Source organism: Calypte anna, chromosome 1 (assembly GCF_003957555.1).
Source record: "Calypte anna isolate BGI_N300 chromosome 1, bCalAnn1_v1.p, whole genome shotgun sequence".
NCBI lineage: Eukaryota > Metazoa > Chordata > Aves > Apodiformes > Trochilidae > Calypte > Calypte anna.
In genome coordinates this window covers 4,393,204-4,413,592 of record NC_044244.1, presented here as the reverse complement: position 1 = coordinate 4,413,592, position 20,389 = coordinate 4,393,204, and the positions used below count along the sequence as shown (strand labels likewise).

Below are 20,389 nucleotides of genomic sequence, written 5' to 3'. Positions count from 1 at the left end.
TCAGTATCTGGCAGTATCACAAAATCTTACTTGAAAAGTCTTGGACAAAAAAAAATTAAACATGCTGAAAGAATGCAGACAAGTGGTAATGAACAAGTGGAGAGAGCTATCTAGTATAGAACCAAATGAATATAATTTAGGCATGTTCTTACTGTGGCATATTCTAAAAACAAGGCTGATCCTATTTAATGAAACTTGTCAGAAAGTATAACACTGAAAGTGTGGTGCAAACACTCATGGAAAACGACAGCTATGAGAAATATGTGCATACATTATTTTCCTTAGAACAATGGAAGCTGATCTCGGCACCCAAAAAAAAAGATATATTTAATGCATTTCAAGAAATCTATTAATTAGGAAGAGAAGCATGCAATATTTAAGTGTGGTAACTGCTAGTAAGAGGCATGTGCAAGCAGAGAGAAATAGCACAGTAAGCTTGGCCAGAGCATTTGGGTCGCTTTCCACAGCGCTGCATGGAAACAGTGTAAGAGTCAAAACCAGTTTCAAACTGGGGAAATTGCAGGCAAATTAGAAGGGGTTTAGGAAAAGTGAAAATTCCAGAATGCTGGAAAGACTGATCTTTGAGGACAAAAAAAAAATCTATTGCTAGGCATTCCGGTTTAGCAAAGAAACACAAGTCATGATGGGGAAAAAGGAGTATACAAGGTTTGCAAAGACAGCAGCTAAGCAAGGAAACCAAAACTCACTGAGCACCAGCAGCACTCAAGCTTTTTAGCTCCTTTCAGCAACGTACACAGGCACATGCACACATGGTCTCCCTTGCATTAAGAGTGAAGCACATTTAAATAAAAAGACTGTGAGATGCTATCTGATTGCTTTATTGAATCTATTTTATCTCCTCAAATGGTTTAACTATAGCAAATTGATAGTGACACACCGGTGAAGGCTACAGTGCTATTTCCATTTTAAATCATGCCTCAAACATTTATAACTCTCAGGGGAAAAAATCCCACAACTGTATCTGTTAGAAATACATCAGCTTATGCATGGATTCCACTTAGGAGCTGAATTTCTGTGAGGAATTTGCCATAAAACTTCAGCTACTTGAGTTAACAAAGTATTTCCTTCCACATTCCTTTTTTATTAGCTAGAAAATCTATATAAAAATTAAGTCAAAGTTTATTGAATACATTATTGGATATAGTAACTAGAGCTTTTGTTGCATATGAAGAAGTGTTTAAAAATAGCAGAACTTGCAGCTGTCTGAAAAACTACATGTTCAATAGCCTTAAGTCATAATTTCTCTCAACTTGAGGCTTGGAACGATGCTATAAAATTTTTGCACGTGTTGTATCTGAAGGGAGAAGAGTGATACAGACCTCTTGGGCTTTTACACCTCAGGATTTTCTAGCTAATATAAAGCTTACTGCACTTTCAAGTTGGAAATTCCTCTGCAAATAGCGTGCAACCTACGCATTTCTGCAGTGATTTGTAAAATATTACTGTTTAAACACAAAGACTGCACTGGTGTTGAAGTCTGAATCAATATGGTTATCAAATTTGCTTTAAGCAGCAAGGGAGATATGATAGCAATGGTGAACAACCACAGCTGTGTTATTTGAAAACACTTAATCTCATCCAACTAAGTTTTAGGAGGGAAGAGGAATTTATCTTAATTTTCCTGGATATTTAGAAGATTGCTGAAGAAAAAAAACGAGTAGAACTTATATTTTCTGTGCAGTTGGCCCATTACAGACTCCAGACACTGACAGATACTCTGCAGACACAGACATGTACCCCAAAACCTTGCTGAGCTAGCAAGGACATTCCACCTGGACTGATGTAGTCTGCTCCTCAGTTGGGATTCCTGCTCTTCCTTAAATGGACCCATCAAGGAATATAGAACAAAAAGATGTGAAATAAAGAAACACTTTGAACAGATATTGCTACGAATGCACATTGTAGAAGGGCATTGTGCAAGTTCTAATACAAAGCATCCTCCAAGTGCTCCCATTACAAGGTACCTGCCTGGACAGAAGTTCAGGTTCCCAAACACAGCTGGGTTTAGGATCTTCTCCACAGTATAACCTGACCTGATAAAAGTGTCCTCTTAACATGGCTCTGCTGTTACTAATACCCAAGTTAATTTGTTTAGCATCATAATCATTACCTGTCACAGCAACAGACCTTCAGCACACACTTCAGGTCTTGGCTTACATTTGTTTTACATCACACACCAAAACATCCCCATCCCGAGTTATACAGTTATACAGTACCAGAACTACTACAACAAGTTTGCTGGAAGGATCTGACTGCCTGCAAGTCACCATCTCCCTTGCTCCAGCATCATCATGCCCTTGGCTCCTCAAATTGAATGGGTTCAACTGGAGACAGCCTGTGTTCCTGTGCTTCTCCCAGAGAAGGACGGTGGTTTGCTTGTTTTCCCTCAAACTCCAGCCACTGGTAGAGCCAGGTCACTTCAGTGTCCTCCCTTTTTTTCTGGTCTCCCAAGGACCAGATTGCTGCACAGAGATTGCTAGGAGCAAACTGCTGGACCTCACACTCCAAACTGTGCCAGGTATCACACACTAAGCTCTAGTTCTTCAGTAGAGATTACTGTATAGTAACTACTAATACAACCTCCAAGAAGATAACCAAGGCTGTAGTTATCTGATCTCCACTGCTCAGATCAGCCTGAAACATTTAATTTTCTTTTAATGTGCTCATCTGGCTCCTCTCAGCTTCCCTCCTGAAGTTTCCATCCTGATAGCCAGGGTATGGTGTACAAGCTCTCTGGATATATGCTCTTTTGTTTTGTTCTTAAGCAAGAACAGAGGCAGTGTTAGAGCTGGCCAGCAATTTAAAGTAAACTTAGAAAGAAACACATTTCATTAATTTTTATAAAAATGCAGTAGACTTTTAGTGATGCTAAATTTTTTAAAAATTGCCAATTTTCATAAAGCATTTAAAATATTCCACTTGTACAATGTATTTCATAGCCACGTAAAATGCAGAAATATAAGATTAGAGAATGTAGGATTAGAGAAAACCTTTTGTATTATTTCCTTTGCCATATGTAACCAGTGTATGCTGTTGTTAAGAACACATAGTTTGCTATGAATGCTCCAAAGGTAAAATTAAAGCTTGAAAGAGATTACTTGGGTTTTGCAGAATAAGTTTCAGCCTTGATACTGCATCAGCAAAGTGAAGGCAGGTGTGACACAACTCAATATAGATAGCTAATGTTAAAAGAAATGTAAATCTTTGATAAGTAAAATACTCTCACATAGAAGCAGAAGGAAAAAAATATTTAACATAACCATTAATATCTCTGACTTTCTCTACATTAAATCAGAAGGTGTGATGACAGAACAGTTAAGGTGCCTCATTCTGCAGCAAGAGGCAACGAGGCCAAGTATTGCTCTGGATTTTTGCCAGATGTCATTCTTTATCAACTGTTGTATTTACAAATCTGGCTCTGCATAGCATTTTTACAAAACTGAATTGCCTTAAATATGTTCATGTACCACACTACCTGTGACCAGGAGAAGTTCCTGGTTTAACAAAGCTTTAGCTCATTAAATTAAAAGGTTGCAATTGCTGCTTTAATGCTTAGAGAAAGAAACGAACTCCTGTTCAGAAAAAGAATGGCACCAATACAATTTTGGCTGTTCAAAAAGTAAACCCAACCTTTGTGAGATGCTGGGACACTAAATGCAGGAAAGGAAACAAAGTCACCTGATTCTGGAGAATAGTGTTTAGAGTGTTATCTGATATGCGGCGTGTTCTCTCCTTGTTAATGCGATACTAAGTGGACATGACTTCTTGACAGGATCTCTCACCCTGAAGCTCACTTGTTCCCTCATCTCACTGCCCTTTCATAAAAGATTATCTGGGAAAGCAAAAGTTACACCAGTTAAGGCAAAGAAACTGCAAAATTGGACGTTTAAAGCAACTCTCACTAGCTTAAACTACAGTCAACTTGTTTTAAAACCTCCTTTCTTCTGGCTGTCACAACATCTAAGCTTGTCCTTGTAAAACCAGTATCTAGAGTCCTTTCCTTGAGATACTACCAATATATTTAATCTCTTCTAAACAACATTAAAAGGTAGTAAGAGCTTAATGCAAAGATGCACCGCACTGAGTAACAGATCTAAGACAATTAGACTATAGCAGAAACCTCCACTGCTTAACAATACAGAATGACAGTATTTCCATTTATTTTCACTTAAAAAGAAAGTCAGAGTCCTGTGACTGCATTGATAGGAATGATGTACACATACTTCTGGGCGTATTGCCTTGAACTAAGGAAAAAGGAGCTGGTTCTTTCAGATGGAGTGGCAGTGCACTGAAGTCTTTGGCTCTGGCTCCCTTTGCTCTCGATAAAAGCTTGAGGGAGCAATGAACTCTCGGGAGATTAGCGTACACACACACCAGCTCCAGAAACTTTAGGCAGCATACATGTTCCTTTGAGTCTTGTACATGTGTTGTGTATAATGTGGTCTTTTTGATATTAAAAAAAAAAAAAAAGTTCTTCTCAAGCTGGCAAGGGTTTTCCACTTAGATAAGGCTGCTGCACAGAATAAGCACATGTGTAACACTGGAGCCTGAAAGCAGCGCAAGTCTTGGCCGTTTCATCAGGGACTGATACGAATTACTCCATTTTACAAAAATCTTACTATAAGTTATTTAACCCCAACACGCATCCCTCTGGTTGCACACATACCACTGCCAGCATCACCTTCCCATGTCACACAACTTTTTTTCACAGCAGATTATAACCAGTTGACCTTCTACTTGGCTATTTCCATCTAATTAACTCTAGAAGTCCACACACCTTTTCTATGCATTGACTGCTAGAAATACTGTACAGAAATTATCTATATTATGCACAAAAGCAGCCTCAGACATGCCTGAAAGAAAGAAAACTATTTCAGTAATAGTAATCAGCATTTGTGTTTATTTGTCTCAGTTTCTTCAGTACACTGGCTGAACCTCCAGATCCCACATAGTTTTCCTTTGCAAACACAGGTTTGCTACCAGGATGGGCTCTACTCACTGTCCTGCTTCAGAAAGACCATAATGACCTAGCATTTACATTTATTTAATTATCATTCACACACACAGGACTAACCCAGGAAAAAATCATGGACTGCTGGATTTAGCCTGACAAAAGGGGAAAAATAAAAAAGAAAAAAGGAAAAGGAAAGGAAAAAGAAAAGAAAAAGAAAAAAGAAAAAAAAGAGAAAGAGAAAGAGAAAGAAGAGAAAGAGAAGAGAAAGAGAAAGAGAAAGAGAAAGAGAAAGAGAAAGGAAAGAGAAAGAGAAAGAGAAGAGAAAGAGAAAGAGAAAGAGAAAGAGAAAGAGAAAGAGAAAGAGAAAGAGAAAGAGAAAGAGAAAGAGAAAGAGAAAGAGAAAGAGAAAGAGAAAGAGAAAGAGAAAGAGAAAAAGAAAAGAAAAAGAAAAAGAAAAAGAAAAGGAAAAGAAAAGGAAAAAGAAAAGGAAAAAGAAAAGAAAAAGAAAAAGAAAAAGAAAAAGAAAAAGAAAAAGAAAAAGAAAAAGAAAAAGAAAAGAAAAAGAAAAAGAAAAAGAAAAGAAAAAGAAAAAGAAAAGAAAAAGAAAAAGAAAAAGAAAAAGAAAAAGAAAGATTATTTGCTGCATGCATTCAGTTAGATAGGACCTGGCCTCAACTCGGCATCATTTCAATTACCACTGAAATGCAGGCACCTTGGTGGGAGGATGCAGTGGCTATCCAGCAGCACAGAACAAGCACTGAGGTGGTTTCTCCTCCACGAATTTGAAACTGCTCAGGGCATTTAGGTTGGCAGAACTCTATAACCCAGCTGGAGCTGTGCCAGCAGAGTTAACACACTGCTCTTGAAAAGTGAGCCACCGAGGCTTTAATCACCACAAGTGGCAAGGGCTTAATTTTTCATCTCATTTGAAATATGCTGGTCTCAACAGCAGACCAAGGCTCTTGTAAATTGCCATCTGCTCATCAACACTCTTCCCTGCTTCATGGGATCACCTTGGATGTCTTCTGTGGAAACCCTGCTTGGCTTAGCCTGTGACCTAGGAACCTCATAGCCCTCTGTGAAAGGGCACAGGAACAGGGCATATGGAGCACTGATACTGCAAAATTCAAGCTCCAGTTTCTTTTAACATTCTTCACTTCCCACACCAGTGAGAGCATTTTGTCTTTAACCAGGCAGCAGGGCCAGTTTCTTAGACTGCAGCTTTGCACTGGCATCCCATCAGTATGAAATTACAGAGAGGGTTCTAAAAGAAATAATGGGGATTCACCTCACCTACCTCTCTGCCTTTGCATAGCACAGATGGACCAGAAGTATATGCAAGGAGCTCAGCTTAATGAGTCAATGTGAGAAGGGACGTCTGTGTGAAGGAGAAACTCCTTAAAGAGATGGGCCATTCCTAAAACTGAGATTTATACTGAGGTTTTGAATAAATCCAGGGTTTCAGGCTGAATCACCTTTAAATTTTAAATTAATATTTTCATTAAATGTAAATAAATATTATGCATATTCTATACTCCATTACAACCGGGTTGTCTGTTACTTGCAATGTAAACATTAAAGTATTTGTCACTTTTTAACTCAAATAATACTTACTTTGCCCAAGAGTCCTAAAAAAATATTGAATAGTGTCAATATATGCAACATTGTGATAAACCCTTCATATGGTGCAGTCTGTAAGTGTAACTGAACTATACAGCAATGCTGTAACAATGAAATTCCACATTGATTTTTCAGCTCATCATAACCAATGTGATTTTATATCATGTTTTTAAGAACTCTGAAAAAAGAAGTCAAGACACGATGCTAAAGAACGATAAACAGGTGGCTAAATCTCATAAAAATCTAAATGGATTTTCACTTGTTATTCTAAAGCTTCTTCATAAAAATCTCAACTGAAGTTCCTAGGATGAGGATATGTGATTTTAACCATAGTTGTTATCTTGAAAAAAAAAAAAAAAAAAAAGGAAGATAGGTGCATGTTTTGATCACATTGCAAATATCTGCTTGTAGATTATTTTATACACACATTCCCCCAAGAGGCAACTGAATTGTAATAATTTTTGTTGATCTGAATATCTGTATTACAGAAAATTAAACCAGTTGCACATGTGAACTGTAAAATTCCACTAATTCTCTTTAAAACAGCAAAAGAGAACAGTTGTCACTGAGAGATCACAGATGAGCGATCACCTTCAGCAACATTGTGATTTAAAATATTCCAAACAGAAAGAAAACCCCTTTAATGGACACGTTAAAAGTTTCTTCTCATGCAAAACCCAATGCATCCTTGTTTCATATTTAATTTGCAATAGGATACCCAGCAGCTGAGCTACGAGAGCTTTGCTGCCTGGTGCCTAACTGCCTGCTGAGACAGGCTCCACATATAGGTAGCACACAATTGAAGCCCAAATCCTCAGAGCTGCATCTCAGTTCCCTTTAAAGTTAATCTGAACACACCAGACTCAAAAGGAAATGAAAAGTGAGTTTCCCTCCTTTCCTATGGCACCAGGACTTCCTGTGTTTTACCGATTGGTCAAGAACTATTATTTCCTCCATGCTATTCCCAGTTGTGACTGTCAGAGGTAATTAGCATTGTCCACACACAAAGTGCAAAAACATTTGTTTAAATAGGCCTGGAACAAAAGTCCCACATGCACAGAAACCTGGAGAAACTTGGAGAATATTAAGGTTCAAGTATGCTGTACCTGAACGAACATGCTGCTCTAAAACATTTAGAAATGCAAAGTTCATTTGCTGAGATGAATATCCACAAAAATCTATGCAAGATAAGGGGTATTAAAATTATTCACTCTCCAATTCAGGATGGATTATTTGGCCAATCTGTTAAGCCGTACCTCTCAGACTCACAGAATCAGTACCATCCTCCTCCCCTCAGGGAAAAGAGCTCATAACGTTTGAAGAAAAATATGCTCAGCCCAACTGAAAGAATACACATGAAACACGGAGTCTTCCTTTAACTCTTTGGAATGGGAAAGCAGCAGACATCAACAGTGCAAAAGTGGAGGGCAAACAAGTTCACCAAAGAAAATAAATTAAGCAGAATGCAACAGGTTGGAAAGGGGCAAGAATAAAGGCCATTTAAGTTCTTATCGGACTATTTTAAACACACAGATGCAGAGTTGAACTTCAATTTATCTCTCCGTATAAAATACCACCTCTGGCAGCATAGCATCATCACTTATAACTATGATTGAAACATTAATCTCAAACCAAGTCAGAGAAATTTGTGACTTATTGTGTTACCACCTGAAGACCCTATGTTCTCCAGCCTTGGGCTAAATACAAGCCAGATCCAGCCCTGCTCAAGTTTGACATTGCTTCTCAAAAACACAGGTATGCTATGGTAGGTTTTGCTTAACCAATCCAAACAAAATACATTTATCCACAACATACAAACAGAATTACATTTTACCTGGTCATGCAATACACAGCTGTTCAAAGAAACAAAGTCCAAACTAAAGAAATATCTAAAAAAAGAGTCCTGTGAAGTCATGGGAAAGCCATTAATGTTTCTAATGAGTGTAATTACAAAAATGAACGATTAAAAAAACCCAACATTCAGTTACAGATAACTTTAGTTATCCAAGTGTCTTGCTACATGAACCAGGGTCATGCCTCCAAAAGCCTTCTAACTGGAACCCTGTTATCCATAAAACTTCACATTTCTCAGGCTCTTTCAGAATGAACTGGAACTACCCGCATACAAGAATGAGTTATCCTTTCCTAAAGACTTACCCACTCACTAATATTCCCCTTAGTTGAGAGATGGAGAAAACAGGAACACGTACTCAAAGGTGAAGACTGGGAGTAGGCACTGAAGTTAAGAGCTCTATGGTAAAGCTGTAGTGCTTATCGGTGTGTGGCAAAAGACAAGTAATTCAAATGAGCTTTCTTAGTCACAATTTTTAAAATTAGAAGGCAGAGTTCCATCATCTTAACCTGGGCTCTACTACATACTTGTCTGCAGAAGTTTGTAATGAGTCATTCACCTGATTAATGCAAGAGAGATAGGGGGTCACATAATCCACTGGTGATCTTTGTCTAGACAACAGTTTGTTCTGATGCGAAGATCAAGGTTAGGCTCAGCTACATTTTTTAAAAACAGCATGCAGTGTGTATTCCTGAACAGCTTCAAGCTTAGGTATTTTTCAGAGGAGGAAAGAAATGTTCCAGGCACTTTAAAAATGTTTAACTGAAAAAAGCTACTCTGCAAGTTAACTCTTCTCTGGACTGTAAGTAGCGTTTTTCAGAACAGGGACCTAAAGTGTCAACTCCTCAGCTCCAAGGACAGACCCTTCCCCGTGCCCGTGTACATTCCACAGCTGTTACCAGAATTAGGATGCTGGCACTGGTGGAGAAATTTAAGTCTACACATCTTAAAATTAGACATCATATAAGGTCTCAACCAACATGCTCTACTTCAACGTCCTTCTCAAATACAGTATGAAATTAACACTGAATTCGGTTATGAGACATTTTTTACACAGTTTGGTAAAAATCCCATGCAAAGGGGTAACAATCAGATTTGTGGTTTTGCTCCTGATAGCTAAAATATTTTTATTTGCTTTTTAAATGCCAGGAATTTTAAGGACTCACTAACATTTTTATTAAATGAATGCATCCTTGGTGGCAAGAGTCAAAGAGTAAAAAAAAAAAAAAAGCATGATGAGAACTAAAATAGGCAAGGCTCCTGCATGAAGGGAAAGCACCAAAACCCAATAAAATTACAAGGTCAGCCCTTAGAATCATCAAGTTGTGCTTCTTTTTTATCCTGCTTTAGGCAGTGGCTAGACTTTCCATTTCCCACTCCCTCCCCTAGAGTCACCAGAAATACCCAGGGCAGTAAGGGAAAATCTGGGAGACCTGAGAACAGTAACACGCAGCTATCAGACGATAACCTAATTTGAAACTTCTGCTTCCAAAGGCACAAAGGTGTCTGATGATCCAGATGAAATAAAATCCTCAAGTATAGTAGCAGTAGACTGTGCAGGAAGCAATGCAGGAGCTAAACAAAGTCATACATTGTCAGAAAAGGGAAAAAACTGATCTGACATGACGAGTAAAGACAAGTGACAAAAGTTTTGCTGAAAAAGGATCAGTAGGAAACTAAAATCACGACAGCATTTCTGCTCTAAATATAGAAGACAATAGAAACCTTTTATCATAAAGTCTAATTTTTTCCTCCAGTTTTATTGTAGCCAAAAATTGAAATTTGCACATCACCACGTAGCCAAAGAATCCACGACTTTCATTCCAATTTAATGTGAATAATTTACTGCGAAAAGGCTGGCTTTTATAAGCTTACTTCTGCATTGTGCAGCTTTTATTTTGAATCCTTCAGTATTACCAACAACTTGTAAGTTATCTAAACAGGTCTGAAAAATAGAACAAAAATCTCTGTGGGAAAGCTTCAAAAGGGTGATACCTCCTTGAAGAAAAGTCATGTTAACTTAATTTCATGTGCTATATGCAGAGAATAAAACTAGATAACTAAAGCAGCTGAAGAAATACACTTTCACAATGCTGAATTTTTATAGTTAGTATTGCTAATTCTTTGTTATTGCTTTTAAAAATGGGAGTCAGTATCTTTATAAAATGTATTTTCTGATTTCCTTACTCAGGTATAACCAAGCTCCAGCTGGTTTATTTGTTTTGAAGGATACAACACATAAAAGACCCCAGCACATAAAAACATTCAAATTCATCACAAGGTCTCTTCTAAAACCAATGCAACACTTCAAATCCATTTCCACAATTCCCCACTTCAAGCTGCCACAATGCTTCTTAAGAAAATAGCAAGAGGCTTGGGGTTTTTATTCCAAATATATGAAATACAAGGGAAAGTTAGGAACTAGGCTTCTACAGAATATAAAAAAACCATATGCTTCTGTCTCCACAGTCTACAGATCCCAGCTATGTGATTTGGTTTCCAGCACGGATAAAATTTTACTGTGGCATTTATTACATTGATTTTTTTTTTTCCAAGTGCTGCAAATTAAATGAAGCTCCTTGGTGAAAGTCTATTTAGCTTCACACTTTAAGCTTTAAAAGAAAAAAATATTCCTCGTTAAATCCTTTCTTGCAGTATTTCACTGGAAATTATGCTTTCGATTATGATACAACTTCTCAAGAAAAGGTAAAGATACAGCTGTCTTCCCAATTACAGCTTTATCAGCATGCCTTCTATGAAAGAGTTATTTTTGTGTCTAATGGCAAGATTTAGACCAGGCACATTTTCTGTACGCCTTTTTATTTTTTTTTTTTTTTTTTTTTGTTCCTGTCTCGTATTTTCCCTTTTTCTTTGAAACCTGCCTCTCCCATTGGCTCTTTCCCAATGCCTTTCTTCTGTCTGCATCTCAAGCTTGGCTGCCTTTCTCATTTTGTCTGTTTCTCCTGTTGCTTCCTCCTTGCTAGGCTGATGCATATGTGAAGACTCCTTTGCACAAAAGCAATCAGCATCTAACACCCAGCACACTGCACGGGCTGCTAAAGGATGCTTGCAAATACTCAGCAAGCAGGCACAGTGAGCAGCCAGGAGCAAAGCATTCAGAGTCTGGCAGGGGTTTTAACTCTTCAAACTGGTTGACTACACAGCACCTGTTTGTTGATGGGTGGTGGTTTCCCAACCAAGTATCCTGGAAAAGCTCTGTTGAAAAGATTATTGCTGGTTTTAAATCATCAGTGCGGCTGTTAGAATGAGGAAGAGTTATCCTGTGCTGCTAAACCAGATCTGGGGAAAGGCAGAAAGGCTTAAAAATGCCAACAGGGAGACCCGTGTTATCAAAATGGAAAAGCCAATATCCCAGTATCCTTTCTAAAGCCCACCACTGGCTAATTTACAAAGAGGTATTGGCTTTGTTTAACCCTTGAGGAAACCATAGATTGAAATGACACTGCTCTGAGATCCAAGACTTGCTACATTCAGTCCTGGACCACAGCCAACTGAGGGGCCAGTGAAAATTTTTAAATCTGATCTAGCCAGCCACTGGAGCTAAACACTAATTCTTTATACCACTGTGATGCTTAATGCTTTATACAGTTACAATTCTAGCCCCCGTAAGTCCTAGACTTCAGATGCAAAAATCATGTTATTTTGATTAGCACCTTGCTTCACACCCCTCTGTCATTCTCATCAATTCAGATGTCTTTTAGCAAATAACATTGTATGAAAAAAACAAGAGATGTTCCGAGATTATGTATAATTTGACAGCTGGGTGTTCACACTCCCAGGTGGCTGCAAGCATCAGGTTTTGGTGGTAACAGGTCCTAACATCAACAACAAAGAGGGGAAAAGCCAGGGCTGTAAGGAGATCAAAAATTTCATGCTTTGATCTGCCAGGGAAATGAAATGCTCTGACAGAAAAGGCTACAAATTAATCCAAATTTGTACCCCGTGCCAAGAACTGGTCCTGACTCCATGATCAGAAATATAATGCCAGTTCTTGAGCACACGTTATCAGGAATGAAAGACTACAAAACTTAATGCCTGGTAAAAATGACATTTGTTTCCAGATCATCTTTAGGGAAAAGAGCTAGACCTCTGTGAAGCAGGAGTGAAGTGGTATGAAGTACAAGACAGAAAAAATGAAGCAAGAATTGTGGAAGAAATTTAACTCCCTAAAAGCTATCCCCCTCCCCATAAAAAATCTCTACTAGTGGGAAGAAACTCAGGTCTTTTCCCTCATATTCTTCTGATGTACCCCAGCACAATGAGAGTGTAAAAAAGAAATGAGGGTCTATGCAAATACAATAAAGATGAACAGTATTGCATGCAAAAAAGCAGTGTGTTTTCTTCAGCTTCCCTATAAGAGAAAACAGGGATGGACTACCTAAGACTTCCAAAAGTCAGAAAAAAAAACAATTGACATACAATGGTTATTTTAAAAACAAACAAACAAAAACCAAAACCCCCATAAAAAACCCAGTAGTATTATGATTATTTCAAATGAGGTAAAAACAAGAGGCAGGAAGCACAGGTAGAAATTCATTACAGGAAGCTTAAAAATAAGATTACCATGGCACATGTAGGATTCACATGTTGCTTTTTTTTGTTTTATTTATGGAGAATGGTAACATGTTCTTAAAGCATCAGGACTTTAAAGATCTCCACTTTATTACAAAATGTAATAGTGATTCCTATTAGCCGTGGAAAAGTATCTGGGGCTTTCTCAGCTGGCCTAGTTTCAGCACAGTAATGTTTTGTTTCAAATGCAATCAACAAATTCTATGAAGTTGATGTATTACTGCAAAATGTATGTTCTTTTACATTAAAGCCCAAGAAATAAAGCATGACCATCATGTTTTGCAACTAATTTATTTTTTTCTCCTTTTTTAATCTGTCTTACAAGTTTACCATGACATTTTAGTGACAAGAGTGCTAAAATAACTCAAAAAACAAAAAGAAGACTAATTAAAAATAGGCAGACAGCAAACATCATGATACATTGGCATAAAATTATTCCTTCAGTGTCTTTTGTAAAAATACTCCTAAACCCCCAACATTTGCCATGGCAGTAGCGAGCCAGATTGCTCTATAAAATATATCATTATGTATGCAGATCCTTGCAGAGCAAGCATTTGGTTAAGTGTATGTGGCTCAAATGAGGCACCCCTTGTTTAAGGCAAGAAAACATTTTCTGCTTTTTGTCCAAAATTTATACCACTGAACCTTCTAACAACCCAAGCTGCCGAGTTTGAAAACCTATTTCCCTTCCTCCCTTTTTTTCCATGACTTCAGAAATCATTCAGAGAACTGTTTCAGCATTTCTTGCTGTTGAGTAAATATGAAGGAAACAGTTCCTCTCAGCCTGGACAGGACTTTTTGCTTTTATCAAGACTTTGGCAATGATAACTCAGACACTGCACAAGCTGCTGGGTAAACTGTACTCTCTGAACAAGTGAAAAATAAAGTAGAGGATGTTTTAGAAGGAGGTTAGCAACACCTACTGGTCATGGTGCATACTGAACACCAATTTATTTTGTTTTTCAAAACTGGTAATATAAAAAGATTTTTCTCACTGTAGCACCTAGCTAAAATTACCTATGAAGCCAGTTTGTCCCCAGAGACAATACTTTTAATTAGATCAACTGATAAAAATAAAAGATGTTACCTCTCTCAATAAACCTGGTTCTGCTCATACTCTTCGACTGCCTGCCTGATTGCTAAAATATATCAACATTAGAAACTTATGAATCATATCAGTAAATAAATATTAGTAACATGAGCTGAGCTCTAGGCTCCGATATAAATGGAGCTTAAAAATAAGCTCCTGACAGTTCCTTTAAGTGACTGAAAGATTAACAGTGTACACTGCACTGGGCATGAAGCCTTCCTTCACTATTATTGCCTACTCAAAGCAACTCAAATACTATGAACTGCAGTCTTAGCAGCATCATGGGTTTATTTTCCTATTCTGTAGAGACCTATAAACTATTCAAACATCTGCAATTCTTCAGTATTTTTGTGATGGAAAAGTGGAAGTTTTTCTTCCAAATTTTACTTGGAGTAAACTACAAGAAAAAATATACACCAGTTTCTTGATCCACCTCACTGCTTCCAAAAATGAACAAACAAAAAAACCCAAAACCCCAAAACAACCACATAGGGAACAAAATTAAAAATAAATTTTCAGAAAACACAATTCAAAATTAGTATGTCCTGAACTATAAGTATTTAAAATCAACTACAACAAACCTGCATTCAGGAGTTGTTTTAAATGCTTGCTTTAAACTTTCATTTTAAAAAATATTGTATTCATTTTTTGAAGTTGTGTCTAGAGGTCCTCTGATATACTAGCCTTAGGCATTAGAAGTTTTCCTGGTTCTCATCCAACTTTGGAAATAATATCTTCTTGCTTCGGGGGTTAAAAGGATTCATACATTATTTATAAGGACTACTAAAATCTAACTCCTGGATCTGACTTGCAAGAGAAAGAGTATAAAAAGTTACATACAAAAAAGCACACAACTGTCCCCATTTCAGTTTTTAGCCCTTCTTTCTATGTCATCTGTCACCAGACTGTGTCTGTAATACCCCATCTCTCACTCCCCATGTTCAGATGCTCATCTACAGACACTTTGAGCCTTGCTGGATTTGATCTTTCTTGCATACATTTGAAGCATGATTTTCCAAGGGAAAAAAAAAAGAAAAAAAGTAAAACTGCCAGCTAACTTGTTGCACTTCAAAGATGCTGGATTTCTCTGACAGAATGGTGTTTGTTTACCTCCTAAGAATCAGGCTAAGGCATTACAAGAAAGTAGGCAGAACAGGGTAGCTGAAATCCCTATTAATTTCTCAACACCCCGCTATAGTTTTCTCTTTTTAGTGTTATCTACAGATTTGATATTTATATTCTGTTTGTCTCTTCCTGGTTTAACAGAGTTCATTGCTGGATTTTAAAAACAACCCCTTCAAATTTCACAAGAGGGAGATTGTAGTTCCTACTTATCAATCCAAGAAATTATTCCTGTAGTTTCACTGAAGTACAGTGGTTTCACTTCTCAGGTTATATGACAGCAAGAGACATTAAAATGCTGTTGATCTATAAATTAAACAGGTGTAATTAAAGAAAAAGCCAGGTCAACAGAGCTTCAGAAATATCAGCATCAGCAAGTCCTCACATTGCAACTGGGAGTAGCATATTTTTTCTAGTGCACACACTAAAACCATTGCATCTGATGGTCCTTTACACCTCAGATAATCTGTTCCTGACTGTAACTTCACTTGGGCTAATTGGACCACATAGTAACTGCACCTAACCAGCTGAATATGATGTAGGAAATGCTGACCATTCACTTACTGCAGCTTACCAAATTGTTGAAAAATTACCCATGCAACATCTGTCCCAGCAGAGCAATGGGCTTCTTGCACCCAGTAAGGTGATGATTATCTTCATCTTGACACTTGGCAGAATTTGAAGACTTATTTCAGCACCCAGACTTTGAGGCTTTACTTCTTAAAAAAGACCAGTATGCATAACAGAACATGATCTCTATTCTGTCCCCATGGAAATTAAAAGGTAAATAAGTATCTCGTGAGGATTGCACCTTGTTTGGAAAATAAAGTTCTTCTGTCTGGGACTTTTATACCCAGTCCACAAATTTATATATGTTTATTTCCCCACAAAGTATAGTTGTGTGAAGTTCACTGTTCAAGGGGAAAGCATATTTTCTAGGACTAGGTTGTGTTTTGTAGAGGTTTATCTTGTTAGTAATCAAGTCCCATGTAGCTGAAGAAATAGAAAAAAAACCCTAAAAACTATTGTACTTTTTTTCTCTGCCACTATTAGGATTCTCAATCTAACTAAAGCTTGGAGCTGCAGTTTATTTCACTGTTACAGTGATCCTCAACCCCTGCCTCAGTGGGACTTCTAACAAAAGAAAGGGAATCAGTTGGAATAGTGATGATTAAACCCTAATCAACATCAGCATCAAGAATTTAAAGTAAGCACTGTGCCTCTAAACAACTCTTACTCCTTATTTTAAAACTGACTTAATTTTAATTGGAAGAGGCATAGGGCTTGGGTTGGTTGTTTTTAGTTAAATTTGTTCAAAGGAAGAAGAAACAGCAGCAAGGAGCTAGAATGCTGTGCCAGTCTACCCAGCCTCCCTTTTTCTACCATTACCAAATTATGAAAAAGGGGAAATAAAATAAAAAAAAAAAAAAAGAGGGAATCTAACACACAAAAAGTAACATAAAGCATCCATTTCTACTGTCATCCAAAACCTTAAATGAAACACAAATCAACATGGTGTATTCTGACACCAGTTAATCTTGCAGGAAAGTAAAAGAGTGGAAAATAAATTTGTCACAGCACTGCTACCTGTTTCAAAACCACGTCTGTGTTGCACCCAGTGCATCCTTTTCTGAGCAACTGCAACGGGCAAACCCCAGACTGCTGGAGGATGCAAACAAATATGCAAACACACAAGGACCAAAACTGAAAGGAAAGGATTAATTTCGCACCTTCTTGAGAGGAGACAATAGGTGGCATGTAATCAGGGATGTACTCCTTCCTTTCTTCTGCATCTTTACTTCCCGGCTGGGGGAACTGCAGGACATTGTTCTTGCTGACAGGAAACGAAGGGATTTGATGTGCAAAAGTGACAGGTTCAATATTGTGTATATAATCTTCTAGCTCATGCAGGTTAACCCCCATAAGCTTGAAGGCATCACCTACATCATCCAAAATTGGATCTGTGCGGCCATCTGTAACACAGAAACAACAGAAAAACAACATTTTTTTTTAAATTCCGTTTAAAAACTGACCTGCAGACCTACACTTAAACGTTACAACCCACCACAGCTCACCACCAGTAAGGGAGATAACTGCCCCACACTTCTGTCAGGTTTACTGTTCATCAAGCTATACCATGTTTCAGGCTAAGAACACTCTCATTAGAAAGTGTTTTGTTTCAATCCCTATCACTTTGTTTCAATCCATACCATTAAATTGTGCCTCAAGAAGTTACCGAAGAAAAACCAAGGGATCAGCAACAGGCAGCTCTGCCTAGAAACAGTCAGTTAACACACTGCAACACCATTTAGAAGAGTTTTCAGTTTCATAATGTAAGTTCAAATAAATGATACAAGCCCTCAAAATGAAGAAAGATCCCTGTTACCAATATGTAACAGACCAAGCATTATTTTTCAACAATAAACAATTTCATTTTGTTAGCCAACTGTAGTTTACAGATGATTAAAAAAAAAAACAGAAAGAAGATATCTTGTGTATCTCTTGATAACAGAAATACTTCACATAGTAACTTTCCACCAGATGAAATCTACAGGCTATGAGTCACACTTTACCTACCAGTTAGATAGACCTCCCGGATGAAACACAGGAATATTAAGCAGTGGTCTGATGAGGAGAGAATATTTTATATTTAACTTCAGGGGCTGATATCCTGGGGTGGAATTTAAGTTTGACTCTACAGCAAAAATCTTATTTTCTTTATGAAAAGTAGAATGAATCCTTACTGACCAAGCAGTCACAATCTTTACTTAACATGACCACCACAAAAACAGTCCAAGAGAGGATACAGTCTGTTATACAAATGTAATATAGCTCAAAGATTTAAATTATCCAGCACAGAAGCCTTCCAAGTGCTTCAGTTTCCCTGACCTGAGAGAGGGAAAGTTTTTGAGAACTGGGCACCTGGCTCTGGTAGCCAAGGAACCACTTTTGTGTCTCACCCTAACTTTTCATAATAACAAAAACACAGAAAAATTGCCTTAAACCCCATATGTGATTTTGCTGTTTTGTTTTGTTTTTTTAATTCAATAAAGTTATGCGGAATTATTAAAATTCTGTATAGTTGGCTTATGAAGATATTACATCCCTACATGATGATAAGCTGTGATTTACTTAAAGAAGTAATTATGAAAAAACAGTCCATGCTTATTGAAGGAACACAATTGATATTGTGAAGGCTCAGCTTTGGAGAACAGGGAAAGGGGGGGACAATCTTTTGTTTGTCCTTTAACCTAATCTCTTCTTGGTTTATCTTGAACCTGAAGCAGTCTGAGCAGGCTCTTTCTCACATCACTGGATGAATTCAAACCCCCAGCCAACTTATGCCTGCAGATACATTTAGAAAATAAGAATTTTGTTCTAGAATTTCTCTTCTTAGACTTGCGGGGAAGATAAGGGTAATACTCAGATTATGGTTTTGATTCTCAGCTCTGTAACACTGGTCTCTTGTGTGACTCTGGGCAAGTCGCTTGTGTTTTAATTCTTTCCACAGCTAAAAGGGAGATCAGACCCAACTTATCTCCTCTTTTGTCCCTCTGTATTTAGAACGTGTGTGTATAATATCTAGTACAAGTGCAATACTGGTTTCTCCTGCAGACTCTATGGACAGAGAAATGTGGAGACTTACATAAACACAACTAAAGTAGGATACCACTGCTTTTGGGCAGTTATGCAATCCCTAAAGTTATCAGGCAGACAGGAGAGTGTTTTATCCTTAAAACCTCAAGTTAGATAACTGACACACCTAAGAAATTTTGCGTTGTTGCTTTTAGTTGCTCTTCAGACTGTGATGGTAACTTTGAACTACTGAAGCATTTTCTCAGTTGTCAAGATTAACTGGAACTAGTTGGAAAGCCAGTTAAAAAGAACCCTCAGGGAAAACTTTTCAGCAAGCCCAGGACTAGAGCATATTAATTCTCTGACTGCTCCCCAAACCACTGGCTGTGCTGTCTGCAGGATGAAAACATCCATAATGAGCCTCAAAGCACTTATTCCCAGGTGGGCACTACCTGGACCTCAACAATGTACCCAGAGGCACAGACACACGTGGTGCTCATGTCCACTTTCCCTTGGAAGAAAAACCAAGTACACAGGCAGGGATAATGCTGCAATAGGTTCTCCAGCTGGAGAACCTGTGGCATGGATCTGCAAGATCTGTGTGATGCCTCCCACCAATCCCATTACTGAAGCTCCTTGAAAATGTGTATAGAGCTTGATTCCAGTGATGATAAAAGTTGAGTGTTCATAGGTAAGGATGAACCGGAAGGCAAATGAAGGAGATATCCTGTGAGTCTGTTATAGACCACCCAGCCAGGCTGAGGAGGCAGATGAGTATTCTATAAGCGGGTGGCTGAAGTCTCGCGATCCTCAGCTCTTTTTCTGGTTGGTGACTTAAACATCCCAAACGCTTCCTGGAAATGTAACACAGCAGAGAGAAGGTAGGCTAGGAGGTTCCTCAGGTGTATGGATGATAACTTCCTGACACAACTGGTAGGTGAGCCTACCGGGGAGGTACCTCACTGGACCTCCTTTTCACAGACAGAGGACTAGAGGTAGATGGGGTTGTCAGAGGCTGTCTTGGGCTCGATGAATTGGTTAAGTTTTCAGTTCAAAGTGATGTGAAGAGGGGGTTAGCAAAAAAAAAAAAAAGAGGGGGTTATCTTGGTCTTCCAAAGGGCAGTTTTTGGCCTGTTCAGAACAGTGATTGAGAGAGTCCCTTGGGAGACAGTCCTGAAGGGCAAAGGGTTCCAGGAAGGCTGGACACTCTTCAAGAAGGAAATTTTAAAGGCCCAGGAGCAGGCTGCCCCAATGTGAGGGACTGCACACTCCCATTGGTGAGGCTGCACCTCGAATTGTGTGTTCAGTTCTGGATCCCTCACTATAAGAAGGACATTTTGGTGCTGGAATGTGTCCAGAGGAGAGCAACCAATCTGGTGAGGGGCCTAGAAAGCAAGGCCTGTGAGGAGCAGCTGAGGGAACTGGGCATGTTTAGTTTGGAGAAGAGGAGGCCACATTGCCCTCCACAACTACCTGAAAGGAGGTTGTAGGGAGGTGGATGTTGGTGTCTTCTCCCAAGTGAATAATGACAGGACCAGAGGAAATGGTCTGAAGTTGCAGC

General features: G+C 38.3%; 1 protein-coding gene across 1 annotated transcript in view; it reads right to left on the bottom strand.

Annotated features, from left to right (window-relative positions):
• Positions 1-20,389, bottom strand: part of TAF3 (TATA-box binding protein associated factor 3) — a 121,641-nt gene that overhangs the window by 90,666 nt on the left and 10,586 nt on the right. Inside the window, exon 2 of the mRNA XM_008493046.2 lies at positions 16,983-17,225. Coding sequence (XP_008491268.1) covers positions 16,983-17,225 — 243 coding nt within the window. The remainder of the gene's footprint in view (positions 1-16,982; positions 17,226-20,389) is intronic.